The sequence below is a fragment of the Ammospiza nelsoni genome, chromosome 15 (assembly GCF_027579445.1).
Source record: "Ammospiza nelsoni isolate bAmmNel1 chromosome 15, bAmmNel1.pri, whole genome shotgun sequence".
Taxonomy (NCBI): domain Eukaryota; kingdom Metazoa; phylum Chordata; class Aves; order Passeriformes; family Passerellidae; genus Ammospiza; species Ammospiza nelsoni.
This window is the reverse complement of record NC_080647.1, coordinates 8,486,740-8,503,503: the sequence shown is the minus strand read 5'-3', so window position 1 is coordinate 8,503,503 and position 16,764 is coordinate 8,486,740. Positions and strand designations below refer to the sequence as shown.

At 39.7% G+C, this 16,764-nt stretch overlaps 1 protein-coding gene across 4 annotated transcripts in view; it reads left to right on the top strand.

Moving 5' to 3' along the window:
• IL1RAPL2 (interleukin 1 receptor accessory protein like 2) overlaps nt 1-16,764 on the top strand; it is a 333,678-nt gene that overhangs the window by 159,480 nt on the left and 157,434 nt on the right. For 3 of the 4 annotated variants that reach the window (XM_059482908.1, XM_059482909.1, XM_059482907.1), the window contains exon 3: nt 11,668-11,941. The exons of the other annotated variant lie outside the window; for it this stretch is intronic. In XM_059482908.1, the coding sequence (XP_059338891.1) occupies nt 11,668-11,941 (274 nt within the window). The remainder of the gene's footprint in view (nt 1-11,667; nt 11,942-16,764) is intronic. 4 annotated transcript variants of the gene reach the window in all.

The window sequence follows — 16,764 nt, the reverse complement described above, 5'->3', positions numbered from 1 at the left end:
AGTCAATTCCCAAGGCTGGGACAGGAAAAGATGGAATGCAAGTTAGGATAAGAAGCTGGGAGTGAGTGAGCAAATGAGTGGTCTCCACATTGCTCACTGAGTATTGGGTAACCAGTGGAGAGACATTAATTAAACATGTTGCTCCAATTGTGTGATTTTTCTGGTTTATCAGTAGCTCAGGTGGAGATTTTTAGGATGAGTTTCAGAATGCTACAGTTGTGCTGTGATGATTTAATAATGATGTGCTGATGGATTAGGGGGCTGCAAGGCAGTGTCCCACCTGGAGGACATGTTGACATCCAAAGAAAGGCCTGAGGTGCCAAGAGCTCTCCAGCTCCCTTCCTGTATTCTCAGCTCCCACCTTTGCTCAGCCTCAGCCCTGGAGCTCAAACATCTCCATCTTCCATCCCCTTTCAGAGGAACAGGCAGCAGCTGCATGTTTTGTGTTTTGCAGTGAGTCGAGGCCATTGAGGATGACAGGAGGCCCATGAATAAAACACAGAGTTGTTTGTTTTGTGCCATTCTGAGCAAATGATGTATTAGTAATGAAGTATTTGCGGTTTGTTACTTTTGCTTACTAATAAATGAAATCTTCTTGTTCCCAGTTTTTTTTTCTGGCTCGTGAAGTTACAGGGAAGTGTGAGGAGAAGGAAGAAAAAAAACTGGGCTGGTTTGGGCTCTGTCTGCTTTATGGAGGTTCTCATTTAAAGACAGCCACTGCTTTGTGTCAGTTTGAAGCAGGGCCAGTTTTAGTGGGATTTCAGTCAGTGTCGCCTCTGCTCTGAATCTCCTGAGTAAACACTTTGAAAAATTATTTGAAATAGGATGAAGTGCTTAGGAATGGGACCATATTGGGAGCTGCAGTCCCACTGATGACAAAATGGCCCCTCTACCCCAATAGGGGATGATCACTGGGGCTGGGGCAAGAAAGGAGCAAGGTCTCAGGAATGGGAGCTTGAGAGGGGACTGAGAGGAGTGGTGGTACTGGTGACCAGTCCTGCTCAGTCAGGGCTCACAACTCATCTGGAAGTGGGTGGGGATTTGGGGAACCTGCAGGCCACAGGGGAGGCTGGGATGCCAGTCCTCCCCGAAGGCCTTTTTTCAGAAAAGGGGGTGGACGTGATCCCACCAACATGACCCTTGTTCTCATTGAAGGTGAGGGGCTGCCAGTGGATGCAGTGCTGTAAGATGTTGCTACTGGCAGCTTTTAGAAAATGGATATGTAAATGTAAAGATGTTCCTAAGCAAATGTGCAATTCTGTGTTCCAGAGCACAGCACTGTATTGCCACTTTACCTAGAGAGATTTGTCTCTTGCACAGGTAGCTCTTGTAATGGCTCATTTTTCAATCATCCTTCATTTTTCTTTCATACATGTAATTATAATGGCTTGCAATTGGAATAAACCTGTTTGTTTCTTCTAAATAGAAACAAGTCTTAAGAACAATGTTTACTGTTTAAAAACATCTAATTTTGAAATCATTTCATCATTCATCACTTACAGAAATTTTAATCAAATAACCCACTAACACTTCCATTCATGACTATCCTGTAAAAGCAAATACTCTTTTGATTTGTGAATGTTCATTTTACTGAAATGGAATCTGGTGTGTTCTGCAGTCAGGACAGCTTCCTATTTAAATTCTGCTGCATACGTGCAGATAATGAATTAAAATGAGAGGAGGAATTACAACCTAGGTTAGAGTGTGGGTCACAACCTTTTCAAACAGAGGCCCTCCTGTCATGCAAGTGGAAATGGTAATTGGCTCACTGCAGCTGAAATTATCCATGCCAGATAACAGGAAGAATGGCACAGCAATTGTAGAATGGCAAGTGTGTCTAGATACCCAAAGGTAAATGTGTAGAGTCGAAGCAAATGACCAAAGCTAGTTATTTGTTGCAAATAAATTAGATGAACTTGACTTGTTCCCTTCTATTTATGTGCATGTCCTCATGGAAAATTGGGCATTCTCACTCTCTCTTTTTTTTTTTTTAACATTGCTATGTGTTCATCCAGTACTTTACAGATATCCAAGCCTCAAAACACTCATTCTACCCGGTGTGTTTATGACGGGAAACCAGTTTTTTAAAACATTTGGTAATCTTCTGATGGATTGATTGCATCTTCGTAAGCTAGAAAATAAACTACTAACTACTAGAATAGTGCTGGTGTGCACCCAGATCTAGATATTTGTGAGAAAGGCTCCCTCTATGTGTCTGTGGATTGTGAAGGGCTGTGTTGGTTGTAGGACAAACCATAGGGTCAGGTGGGTTGGAAGGGACCCCTGGAGATCTGGAATCTGGCTCTGCCCCAAGGCCTGGGATGATGGCACAGCTGGGCAGGAGCATTGGTGAGGCACAAGTTGCTCATGGTAAATGGAGAATTTGAGTCACCAGAAATGTCCCTGCTGAGGTGTCCAGTGAATGATTGCTTAACCTTGCACAGACACCACAGAGATCATCCCCAGGAATAACGCAGTCCTGCCTTCCTCTGGTGGTGGACTCTTTTCATATCTCCTTTCTCTCTTTTCCTGTTGAGCACTCTGCCTCTGCCACAGGGGAGGTGTGGTAGGAGCTCTTACAGCAGACCTGTTTCTCTCAAGGATTCTCCTCTACAGACAGCAGAAAAAATAATTTAGCCCTGTGTATTCAACAGGGAGCCCAACCCATCTTCCTAACCGAATCCAATCTCAAGAGGACTGTGCCCTCAGAGCAGATAATCCAATTCAAACTGTCCACATACTTGAAAAACAGATGCCAGATAAAATAATCTTGTGTATGTACACTGGTTATTCTACCCCACTGGGGCTACCAAGTTAATAGAGGTTCATTCTCTTTCATTTTAAATTCCTTTACTCACAATTCTTTCCTAGTACTCCCTTCTGGGAATTTCAAGCAGTGGATATAGTTTTCTAATTGTGTGATTACTTGAGACTGCAGCTGCCTGATCTGGGAGCTAGTTTTCATTTACTTTACCTTCAGTAACTTTATTCAAAGAAACTAATGAAAAGAGACTCATCAATTATTGAAATGAATTCAGCTTTGTTCCCAAAGTTTGCATGGGGCTAAAGACATGAAAACAGAACTGTGTGAAATTTCACATGGTTATTAATGTAGTTGACTGGAGAATATCGAAAGTGTCTTGGAGAGTGTCCTTAAAGAGCTCATGTGTAGTCAACAACACTTAAAATATTAAATGCACATACTTTCATGTATAAAGTGTGTCTTCAGTGTGTTGCTCCTTACCCAAAATTGTGTTAGGATTAAACTTATATTATAAATGCAAAGAGATATTTCCAGTCTGTTACTATACTTGTTACTGGTGTCAGTTACGGTTCTCCCTTAGATAGTGATTCTTCTTTCTTTCCATCTCCTTTGCCTGGATTTAGTTATGTGCACCAAAGAAGTCTCAGAGATGCTGGGAAATCTCTCCTTGAGCTTTTCTGTCATTTATTATTTCCCTCAGGATTCCAAAGAGCTAACAAAAATGCCAACATGCACTGTGCAACATGCTAGTAAAAAAAAAAAGACTTTTTTCCCCTATTTTGAAGCTTGGAAAAGGGTAGTATTTTTGTTTACTAGATTTTGTGGACAAGAAAAGAAAAAAAACATCTTCAGATGGGTTTCAGCTCTGGATGAACACTAGTTTAGAGCCTTTTGAATTCATACCAGAGTTTGCAGTGATTTTTTGGTCATCTGAGTTGTTCATCTATGGAATTTAAATTTTAGAATTTAAACAGGAAAGTTTTGTTACTTGTTCAGTCCAAGAAGCAGATGTAACTTCAAGTATCTGATCTGGCCACTTCAATCTAGAGCAACAGTCTTTCCTTGCTTAAGATAATGTTCCCAGGTTTTTGGTGCTAAATTAATCATGTTATTTCCTGGCTGACTTTGAAGACATAGGTATTAATAGATCCTCACAGAAGTTTAGTATTTTGGATATCTTGTTTGCTGCAGATCACCTGCTTGGGTTTACTGCCTTGGAGCAAAGAGGGAGGCTGGGCAGAGGCCGGAGATTTGTCAATGACCTTTCCTACAGCTCTTCCAAACCTGCTGCCCCATGGCAGGAGGGGAACTGGAGTGGGAAGGGTGGGGGCCAGGCAGTGCTGGGGGTGCTGAGAAGGCAGACAGGCTGGGGCACATGCCTTGAACCCATGGCTGGGACTTTACAAAATACATGAAAGAATGAAGCCATGAAATATGATTTCTTATGTTTTTTTATTGTTCATGTCCTGGCTCTACTGCTGTTGATTTTCAAGGTGCCTTTTACATTGTTTTCTAACATGGTGACAGCTGCAGAGAATCAAGGCATTACACTGAATATTTTAAACCAAACCACTTTTATAAGTTCCAATTTCTGTACTGTTTACTTCAACACAGGCTCTTTAAAAACCTGCCAGATATTGAAGTGATTAGGAGATCAAGGTCACCAAATACTCATTTTTAGGGTGAATATGCTGCATTTTAAAGAGATGCTTTAGTGCCCTCCCCCTCTCTTTCTCTGTGCTCAGCAGAGCGATCAGCTGAACACAAAGAGCACAGCTTTGGAAGGGCACTTCAGGTTCCATCTGTCTCTGGGAACATCTGACTTGGAAGAGATAGCAAAGAATGTGATGAGAACAGAGATTTCCTTTCCATCACAGAATGTGTCTCAGACCTCCCTGTCTCCAGCAAAATCTTAACCTGCCAGCTGTGATTTGCTCTCCTCTCCATCAGCAAGCGTTCCAGAAAGCCCCTGTGATAAGGTGCCACCTGAAAAGCTGGCTCTGACAAGTGCTACAGGATGAAATGCCCCTGTCCAGTCACTTCTACTGATGCTGCTCCAGCATTTTCAGTCTTCAAGTATAATTTCTAAGCCTTGACCTCATTAATATGCCATCGCCCCTGGAAGCTGAGACTTTGTTCAGGGGTTTTTCTCTCCCATGAGAATTTTGGTGATCTACCAGTATGTTCTTTCTTTTGCATTTTCAATATAAGGCTAAAATGCTCCTGGCTCCCCATGCTTATGTAATTCAGGGCAGAGCAATCTGTGGTTATTTGAACCTCTGGCAGTATATATTTACAGTGAGTTTGACCTCAAAGGAAATGATGAGTGTTCGGCTGGAATATTTGACATTTGACTTGGGTTGTTTAGCTGTGAATCATAAGAAAAGCTGGTAAAAAAAGAAAATGAAACATACACAAGTCTGAAAAAATCTTTTAGTTCATCCTACAGAAATTTGAAGCTTTGATCAAAATTAGGGAAAAAAATTAGGTAGTGTATGTGGATGTTTAAATGCTTTTTTCCTTATTTTTGGCCCAGATTTGGAGAGACATTAGCATGTTGCTAAATTTAGTGAAGATTTCTTGCACTCATCATTACTTGGCTTAGGAATTTTGGAATATTTGCACTTTTATATGCCTTGAAAGTCCCAAACATTTTCACCAATAAGTTTGAATAGTCTAATTCTTGCTGGAAAATATTCAGAAAATGAGATCAGAGTAGAGAAACTACAAAGTCTGTGAGTGAGCCTATTATTAGATGCTGTATTTCTACAGCAAAAAAAAAAAAAAATCTTGCTTTATAGCTGAAACAAAGTGTTACTGTCATAGAAGAATTAGTAAGAGTTACTGACGGGGTTGTAGGAGAAGCATGACAACATTCACCCATCTTGAACCACAAACTTGTTTTTGCTCAGGATTTGTTGTATTCTAAGTGATCTTATCTCCGACAGATACATTTTTTTGGTTTTGTGTCCCTCAGGGGAAAAATATTTGAATTTTTTCTAAAATGCAGTTCAATATGTGAAAAGAGAGTCAAAACCTAGAGTCTACTCAGTTCAAAGAAGGGTAAAACTCACAGAAAAGAGGTGTGACAGACATTTTTCCTGAATTTCCCCCTTTTATCCTCCTGGTCTGCTCTTGGAAATGCTCTCTGCTCCTGGACAAGGCCACCTTCCACTCCCCTCTGGAGTATTGCCAGCATGGGCTTCTCCTTCTCCCCTGTAAAGCCAGGTGACTTGCTCTTCATGGCAGAGATACTGGCTCAGATGTCTGTCAGTGGAGAGAATTTTTATTAACAGTTATGAGAATGTTCTTTCATCATCCAGTTTGGTCAGTCAGCTAAGATGAGGCAGCTCCACTCACAGAGATCTCACCACGCTTTGGAGGAAACATCCATGATTTTGAACAGTGCACAAAGAGAGAGTTACTTGCAATGTGTTCTCTGACCAGCAAATGTGGGTCTGAGCACTGGAGTATTTGAAGAATTCTCAGAAGGGTGTGGTGGTTGCTGGCAGTTTTTAGGCAACTCAGGCCCCCAGCAGCTCATGGTGGGAGGAGCAGGGAAGGGCTCTGGGAGGAGGCAGGGGACTCACACTGGGCTCTGCTGATGTTCAGGTCTCACATGGCAGTGCCAGGCTGTGATGAGAAGCTGGCAGAGGTCTGCAAACACTGCAGCAGCATTAGCACAGTGCAGTCAAAAATTCAGGGAAGTGAAACCAATTACATTTGGTGAGGCTGATCCAACACCCTGACCCTCGAGACAACCACAACCAGCCAAAGCTGCTGAAGGCTTTACTGTGTGTGCTCAAATGCAGGGCATGTTCCCTTTCCTCCAGAATCAAGATCTGAAAATACCAAGTTGCCAAAAATTCATAGGCTGTAACTGATTTCTCCCTTTTAAGACTCTAAAAAATTTGCATCTCTCTTTGGACATTCTTAATGGAGCGCATCTATCATTGCTACGTGTCTGCAAACCCTGAGCATGATGGATATCAGTTCCTGGACTCTGCTGTCCTACAGCTCACATATACATAAAAATATAACTCTTGTATTAGACGAATGGTGCTTTTATTTCTGACTATGTACCTACAGTCACGAGCATTGCCTGCTTTGCAGAGCAATAAATTTAATACATTAGCTAGTGAATTATTTTTTTAATGATTTATTTGTAGACAATTTCAATTTAAAATGAGATTTTCAGGTAACAAGGTAGGCAAACATCTTTAACAATGCCACAATATAAATTGCTGTAGCTGACAGATCCCTATAAAAATTATAACAGGCAGATGCGCAATGCAAAAAATTATTCATGTGACAGCAATCAGAAAGACAAATTACTTAGAGACGATGTACATGCTCCTCTATAATTGCTTATAAATTATTATGGTTCATGTTAAAAAGCATCTAGACTCCCTAGACAACTAGATTTATTTAAAATAAGAGTAATGGGAAATTGCCAGGAAATGTTGAGGAAGAAGATGCAGTACATGCTTTGGGTGATTGCTAACATAAAAGTACAGTAACTTATTGTCAGCCAACTCAATCTATATTTTCCTTAATAGTTTTGTAGCCTTCATTTTCAATTCACTCTGTGCTGAGGTTGCAGTAGCCTGGGTAGGTAACTGGGATGGGCCCAGTGGGGCTGCACTGTGATTCACTGCTGCTGTGTTTCCCAGCTTGTGGAGGGCACAATGGGAGGCTGTTCTGCAACCTTGCAGGAGACAGCACTCCTGAGCACTTCCATGTGCTATGCAGTAGGATTGAATTTAGTCAGTTGGGGTAGAAGGTATGCTAAGGGGATGGGGAAGATTGACAGATAGGTGGGCAAACCACTTTTCCTTAGGAACCTGGGATGAAAATGGGGCAGTGTTTCCCATATTTTCTTGGTGTTCCAAATTAAAAAAAAAAAAAATTTTTGGAAGCGTGTAAAGTACATCCACAATAGACAGGATTTAATTTGAATGAGCTTTCAGTCAGGCACTTACCAGGTGATTACACAGTAGCAGAGAAATAGTGTATATACATTTATTATATCAGTGCCTCTCTAATGCTAATATTTTTCACACCAACCTGATTATATTACATATTGAGAGCTAGCCCAACAAAAATGACAGCAAACTTTGTTCTGGATAATAGAGTGCTGAACTCCACCTAAGCAGCTCCAGTCATTTGTGATGACAGCTTGGAGAATACTCCAAACGAATCTAACAATGCTCACGCTCCAGTGACTGACAGCACGGCAAAAGGAAAAATTCCAGTTTCCATGTGAGTGCAGGGAGCCTGACCTAGATTTTAGCCTCTATAGCTTCAGAAGAGGAAACATTCTTACCTGTGTATTTAACAAGAAAAAAAGAGCAAGGGGAAAAAGTCATCTCCTGTTTGATTAGTCTTTCTTCAATAATTAAGACTTAGCTTATTCTGTGAGACTTCTCCCCTCTGCAGATGTCATCAACACTATAATGACTGGTTGCTCTGTTCCCTGTGTGCTCTTCTCTCTGTAATTACCCCCTCCTGGCCTGCTGCAGGGAGAGCTGTCACAGGGGAGCAGCTGGGGCAGACAGGGCCATGGGCAGCAGCCTGCCTGAACCTTCCCCCTCCACCCCACTCCCTGGTGGGGTCAGCTTCCTGTGGGCTGTTCAAATTCTTTCTTTCAGGTACTGTTAATAGGGAAAAAAAGTCTCTAGTGTGAATTTCCCCTCCTTTCTTTTGTTCCTTGGGATGCAGGTGCTATGCTGGGCTCAGGTTGCCGTGTCTGGCGGCTCCACTGGAGTGCTGGCAATGGCCAACACAGCACTGGCCCCACCATTGTGTTGTCCCCTGGGGGCAGCTGGGGAGGGTTTTTAGCCACTCTGGTCACCCTGATAAATTACTGTTCAAATGCCTTTTATCTATTCCACTGTGCTTCCTATACTTCTGCAGCTCAAATTCTGAAATTAGAGTAGTAGAGAAATGCACACGAGAAGGGAAAAGAAATTTTCAAATGAAAGTGGAGGATGAAGCAGATTGAATGACAAAGATTGAATGGAGGATTGCTTAGTGTTCATTTGAGCTGTGGTTTGACAAGTTGTTTGGTGTGGATATGGGAGAAATTTAATTGAAAGTAGGGTATTTTCAGCTTCCAAATTTGGATTTCCATATTGGGTCTGCTCTTAACTACAGAACTCTTACTAATTGTGACTGTGCTCTGTGAAATAAATGAAAACCTGACACTCGGGTCTTTGATCCACAACCTTTCCATGTGTGTCTCATTGTTAGTTATTCTTTGTTGTGGTTTAACTTTGTTGAACCAGCACAGATTTGAAAGCATTAGATGATGTGACAGGATTTGATTGACACAAGAGTGACAGAATTAATTAGATCAGCTGAATTAATTAGATCAGCTGGATTAGTTTGGATCTAAATTCCAGTTCTGGACACCCATATTCATTCAAACTTATGGCTCTACTTAGACTTCTGTGACTTTGCTACATCACAAGAGAGAAGGGTGCCTTTGAGAATATGTGTCCTGGAGAACAAGGGATGAGCCATCTGGAGAGCTCAGCATTGCCTTGCACATCCCTTGCTGAGAGAAGGCAGCTGTGAGCTCTGCACTGTTCTTCAATTGTAAATCACAGCAGCCTAAAGAGCAGGACTTAAAAAAAGCACAGAGGATTTCAGAGGAAGCTCTGAGGGGAATACAATGATACCCACTCATGTAAAAGTCCTGTCACCTATATAAAATAATTCATGGTGTCAGAACCAGGGATTTAATATAAAAGTGGATTGGATGGGGTTGTAGGACTGGGAGAACCAGGCTCTTTCTCCAGCTCTGCTGCATGTTGCCCATGTCTGTGCAGCAGCAGCAGCATAGAGAGAGGTCAGTGTGATGTTTCTTGGGGCCCTGGCAAGGGCATGTTCAAGTTACAGTATGCAGCTTTGGTCATGGTGAAGGATGGTAATAACCTGGAGGAGATGCACTTAGAACAAATGCTGCAGTACAGGATTTTCAAATAAGGATTATCCAAACTTGTCCTGTTGTGTGTGGCACTGTTAGTGGAAGAACACAGCGGAAGCAGTGAGGAAGAGGAACATCAGTAAATTGCTGCTGGCCTTTCAGCTGATGTCATTAACAGCAGCCATTAAAAGCAACGAATTTTAATTTAAATCAGTAGGATGTTGTCAGCAAAATGAGAATGAAGATCAAAATTAAAGTTAACTGGAACAGTGTGTACATAAGTTCAGGTGAAGGGTTGATTTGGGGGCTTTTTTGATGAAGAAAGACGTTGGCTGGTACAAACAGCTGCTGCTTTTGCACCTGCCTGTGGGGTGAGGGGCAGGAACAGGAAACACCCTGGGGGAAAGGTGCTCCATGATATCCCTTCACCTGTCAAAACTGTCAGGAGTAATGTTTTGAGTAATGGGCTTTCCTTCCCTCCTGAGTTTATGTTAGTTTTTCTTTTTACAGGTTTGTTTTGCAGCAAGATGTTATATGGAAGTTTATATACCAGAAAAGTATTAAAGTGATCAGTGTCAACAAGTTTAACACATGCTGTATGTGATCACAGTACACTTAAAGCTGATTTACTGTGATGGGAAAATTAAAACCTTCTGTTTGTCACAGTTACTTCTGAATGATTAAAGAGAAACATGAAAACTTGGTAAACATAATTTAGAGGCTATAAAAGTTACTAAAAGTAGGATCAGACCTGATATTCCATGTACAGAAATTTTTGCTGATTACCTTTGTTTAGGAAGTAAGATAAAAAATCACTTGATGAAAGAATGCAATTGATAATGTGAATGAAAGGAAGAGTGTATGAGGATATCCAACAATTATAGTTTGATAATTGATACTGTAAATGCAGAAGACGCAACTTAAGAGTTATCTGGTTGAATTTGAAGTGCTGCAGTAAGGGTAAAATTGTTCCGTTTACTTGTTGCTTAATACGATCAATAAATTCTAAACCCTACATATTTAATGAATTCTAATTATTTTAGGTATTGTGTTTGCCTTTGGATGATCTGCCCTTGAAATATTTTTATATTTCTGATTTTCACACTGATACTTTTTCTAGCAATGAAGAAGATTGAATTAAAAGGTCTCTGATATGTGATATGTTGATATGTGTGGGCTAGGGCTGTATTGTACTAAGATAATAACAATGGGAGAAAAAATTGTAGGGAGACTAAACTTCTATTAAACTGTATGATGTATGTTAATTTTAAAGTGAAGTATTAAGAAAACTGTTTCAAAAGTTTTTGCTGAACAGAACATCAAAAGCAGTCCTTTTTTATTTGAATGACTCCTGTATTAAGTTTGATTGCATAGGCAGCATGTTGTAATTGTATCCTGTTGTGTATAATACAGACCTCTACAGTTTGAGTAGGCTGTAGGTAAAAAACCCACTATGTGGAATTGCCTTGAAAGAAAAATTATAAATGTCACATCTGTTATTTGGGGATATTTTTGCATAACATAACTAACAGAGGTGGATGGAAAAGTTTTAAGGGATAAGACTGGCATCAGATGCCAATGTACATTTTCTTTCCACAAGGAATTGGAGAATTCAAAACTGGTTTACAGAAGCAAGTAGTTAAGGTGCAAAACATTTGGCTTATTTAATAAAGAATTAGTGTTTTGGGGATGACAGTAATGATATTCTAAAGAAGTGGAACTGAGCAAGCTCAGTGTGCTCTATTTACTGTCTGCACATTCCAAGCTAGAAGTTAGATGTAATTAAAAAAGGTGTTTGAAACCTCTCAGTTGCCAATAACTGCTTTAGGTTTTTCATATTACCCTGAAACAATTCAGCACACGCCAAAAGCCATTTCTTTTAATGCACTGTATTGCATTTCTCAAGCTGCCTTTCACTATATTGGAAAATATATCTGTGTCTAATATTTCTTTATTATTGTTTTGCTTTCAGTTGATGGTTGCATTGACTGGTCAGTGGATCTCAAGACATACATGGCTTTGGCAGGTGAACCAGTCCGAGTGAAATGTGCCCTTTTCTACAGCTATATCAGAACTAATTATAGCATGGCCCAAAGCACAGGTCTTAGGCTTATGTGGTACAAAAACAAAGGAGATTTAGAAGAACCCATTATATTTTCTGAAGTTAGAATGAGCAAGGATGAAGATTCCATATGGTTTCACTCGGTTGAGCTGCAAGACAGTGGTTTCTACACATGTGTTCTGAGGTGAGTATTAAAGTCTAAATAAGAATGTGGGGATTATTGGTTAATAATGTATGGAGTATTAGATATTGGTTAAAAAATTAATTTTAGCCATTAGAATTTAGATATACATCCACTTAATGCATATTATTTTTTTATTCTCATAATTATATATGTCACATAATGCTTTGTCTCAAAATTAGTTTCCCAAGTAATTATAGTTACCTAGTCAAGTAGCTATAATTAATGTGCTTTCACTTAATTACTTCTTTTTTTTAAGTACAATATTTGCAAATTCTCAATGTTCTGTAAACCTTCAGAACCTGATACTTCTTAAATCATGAAGTATTTTACGTAAGTACTGTTCTGTTTCAAATCCTCTGAGTTGTTACAGAGTTACAGTTTGAATTATTCTGATGGGATCAGGCCATGGGGAGTTACAGTTCTGTCTGGTTTTGAAGAAATGCTTATTTTAATATACAATTATGATTTATCATAAATTTAAGCAGACCTCATTTGGTAAGACACCAAAATGCCTTTCTCAGAAGTGTCTTGAAACTGTTGGATGAGGCTTAAATTAAACGTGCTAGAGCTCGTGATTTCCATCATGTAGACGTTGGTGTCATCACTATGCCTAGAATTAGAAGATAAAAAAAAAAGGAGTGCTTTTAAAGAAAGAATGAATAAATATTCCTTAAATTATCCAGTTTTGAATGAAAAGGAGTTTACAGATGCTTTGTATGATTTGGTTTTAAACTATTCAGTTTCAGAAAATAAGTTTTCTTCATCCTTGTGTGCTGTTCCATACTGAAATTAGACATGTTTCATGAATTAAATAACAAGTATTGCAGCAAATAACAGCACTGTTCAGAACCCAGAATTTACTCTCTGTCCATCTCTGCTGAGTCTTGCTGCCTCAGCTGCCTCAGACCATTGTGATCCTGAGGAATGCTGCTTAAATCAAAGACTGTGCCCTGGATTGTGGTGGTTGTACTGAGCACCAATGTCCAGTTTAAATATTGGATGTATCTACCTAATGCAGCAGTTGGATTGAGTTGCAGCCTTTGGAGCTGGAGTTTTATCAGCTCCTCGGTCAGAGGTGGGGTGTGATGTGAAGGCCCTGATTTTGAAATGTTACGGGAAGATGGTGATTTGTATGTTTTAAGGGAGCTGCGCTTTTTTCATAAGAAGTCATTGTTGTGATAATCAAGTTACTAGTTTAATACTCTGAAACATTCTCATGCAAATCCTTTGTGAAAAATAAAGAATTGATCTTGGATCAAATTCTGGGGCATACTTTTTTACTGGGAAATTTCAAAACTCTGCTCATTTACATGACAAAGTAATTTTGGTAACAAATGGGCAAGTTCTTGAATAATTCATGGCTTCTTCTAATTTTCAGCTAAAAACTATATGACATGCTTATTGGAAGGCATTACACAGCAACAAGATCTTCCTTGTCAGTTATGCAGTTTCCTTGCTTTGACTAGAACTTTTTTACATAATTACAGATATTTTTGCCTTTTTCAGATTTATGTCAGAGTGCAGAATAATATGTGTAGTGGTTACAGATAAAAGACTCAATTTCTTCCTTTACTGAATTATTTTTTTCTTCCAAAAGTGTGGCACTGTATCCTTGCTGTTATTGTTTATGAAACCATAGGAGGCTTAAAATAGCAGAGGATGTAGCAATAGTAATTGGTTTTAATTTCATTAAAATTGAGCTAGATGTAATGTTCTGAAATGTGATTACATTTCTGTGGGAGACTATCCACACCATTAACTGTGTAATTTCAGCTTTATTAATCCATTTTTTTTTGAGGGGGATAAGCAGATGTTTGTGTTTTAGTCATTAACCAGATTCACCTGCTTTATGAGCGTTAAGAGGTCACAAATGAGAGCAGTAATTTTAGAATATGATTTTATTTTCTAGAAGCATTAACAATCTCTGTTACAAATGCCATCTTTTGTAGACTGAATTAGCAGAGACTGGTAGATATAACTTGATGCAGTGGAAATGAAGAGGTGACTGTCTCCATCAGTGTGCAACACTGGCTTTAGGGTTACATGCATAGCTGAGCTTTTTGGTTTGATAGCTGAAAGAAAAAAAAAACTGAGGAGGAAAATGCTCTTGATTCAAGATAAATTTAAAACTTTTTCTCAGCAGAGAATTTTTCATTCAGGTTCTTAAAGAGAAAATCAGAAGCAATTCAGTTTTAAATTGATGTCTTTCTAGCCACTCACCACGGACATGTGAAGCTCTGGTACATCTCCCTGTGCTGTCCAAAGCATGAAATCCCACATTTGCATGTCCCAGTGGCCATTTCCACCACTTCAAGTCACCACTTCCAACCTTGGAAGTGTTCTGTTATTTGTGCTTGTCTTTGCAGAAGGGTGCAAGGGAGTGAGATGCTTAGATGTGGTGCTAGGGCCAAGTTTGATGAGGGGTCCTGGTCCCAGAAGTTCATGGGCTGAAATGATGGACTCAGTCTTGATCTGGAAAGGCAATAGTGAGAGCTTTAATTTACACTCTCCCAAATTGTTACTTTTTTCCCAGTCAACACAATATGACAGATAAGAAAACTGTATGGGAAAAATGTCAACTGAACTTTTCACTGAATTTCTTATTCGTTGAAATGTTTCTTCTTGATTCTTAAAAAAAACAAAGGCAAAACTCTTTTTCAGGAAGCTGCATTTTCTGGTTTCTCACATGTGCTCATAGGATCAAGGCATGACTATCAGTGAAGCAATGTGAAGGAATTTTTCAGAACCTGCTTGAAAAGGGCAGGTATGAGAAGGTGAAGGATAGGCTGCTGTGACAGTGATTTGAAGATAGGTAAAAATTAAATGTGTCAGTGAATTCTTTCTTATACAGAACTGTCATTTCAATAATCATAATGACTGTTTTGTAAAAAGCCTGTAATACTGCATAAAATTAAGGAGTATTAGATCAGCCTTTATAAATGAGGTTGCTTCTCTGGATTGAAGGGATTTGATATCATAATTTAAATGTTGCCTCTCCTTTATTAACCAATTAAACATTATTCCATAGACAGGTATGGGGGTGTGTGTATAATAGGAGGAACTTATTGGTGCATTAAAACCTACTTCTTTTGACATTGAGCTCATACTCAGAGGCAAACTGAAGTGTTATATTTTTCTCCAGTGTTAAGCATATGAAAAGGTCCAGATTCTGCAAGGACTTTTAAGAGTGCAGAGTTCCAGGTGTGTTAGTTAAGCTATGTGAATTCCAAGGGTCTTCTTTGTTCTTGGATGCCTTTTCTGTGTCAAATCAGGGATATTGCTGTTACATCCAAGAGGCATCCTAAGAAATAGATAGCTGTGTATTTCATTGCAGTTCCCAAGTAAATGCTGTGATGCTTGTATCATGACTTTACAGGCCAGTGTGGAAATGCTGTGTTCTGGAGGTCTCCTTCCAGTACATATCCTGGATATGCCATCCATCTTCCAGCACCCCCCAATGCTACTTTCAGATAAAGCTGTTGGCATTTCTATTATGGAGGTTTGATGTTCTGGGATTCTCACATCAGCACTCTGGATTGCAGATTCTTCACTGAAGAATTCAGAGATGAGCTTCAAAATCATGAAGCATCAACTCAAAACATGGAAATTACACTCAACCTAAAAGCATAGGGTGGCCCTAAAGTTCTGAATATGTAGGACAGTCTTTTGCCAGATCATGGTCTGCTTTTGCTCTCTGAACAAATACATCTGTTTTTCTGGGTAAAAAGCCTGGTTTTTAAAGACAGAACAAGAACTGGGCCAACTTAGATCATCTTAACCTGGTGAAAGAAAAGAAGATGAGCTGAGGAGGAAACCTCAGCAAAATTTAGCCTAAATTTGCCCTCGTCCAGGGACTGCTCATGGAAACCTTCTTCTAACTAGGCTCAACTCCAAACCAAACTGTAGTCAGGATTTAAAGAATAAAACCAGTAAGGGTAAAAAACATAAGTACATATTTGCTGTTAATTAACTGTTGGTGAAATAATCTTGATTCCCATAATGAGAATAAGAAGGGTAGAAAATCTGAGCCTCAAGAGGGTGCAGGGGAGCAGGAGGTGAAAATTTGTGGTCATCAAACTGACTAATGAAGCTAAGCCTTGATTTTTGTATAGGATGCACAATAACGAGGGAGTGAGGGTCTTGAATGCCTATGGGGAATAAGCTTGCAGATCTTTAATACCAGCATTTGATGCCAGAGAACTGCTGACAAATCAAGTTAGAAAATCTGTGTGTCCTTCTTCCCTTGCTGTATCCCTGCGTGCACAGTTCTTAATGGAGAGCAGCATTGCTATGGACATGCACAGAGGAATTGAGCCTTTGCTGAGCCATTGGTGAGTTATTGAGATACCACTTTCTGAGCAGTAATAAAATAGAGCAATAGTAGATTTTAAGCGTTCTGTCTTCTGAATATCTGTGGAGAGCATGACCAGCAAATCAAAATCAGATTTAGACAGCCTGGAGGGCCTGGCAGTAAAATCTGCAGCTCAACCTGTGTGCTCTCACTTCATAGGATGTTAGGCAGGGCTTAGGGGCTTGTTGTAAGTGCCTGTCTGGAGTGCAGAATGCACCCATCAGCCCAAGAAAAGCTGCACACCTTCTCTTAGTGCTGAAAGTCTGGCTTCTGAGCAGCATGAAAAAAGTGTGGTTTTGGATCCAAACAGAAATGTTGAACTAAGTCATAAGGTGAACATGTGTAAGGTTGCTTTCTCTGCAGCCATCTCTTGTGGTTCTTACAATATGTGTTTTAATGCAGTTCCTCATTTTGTTGATGGCAATACAGAATGTTTGGCTTTGCTCAGCATTCAACTGCTCGTGAAAAAGGT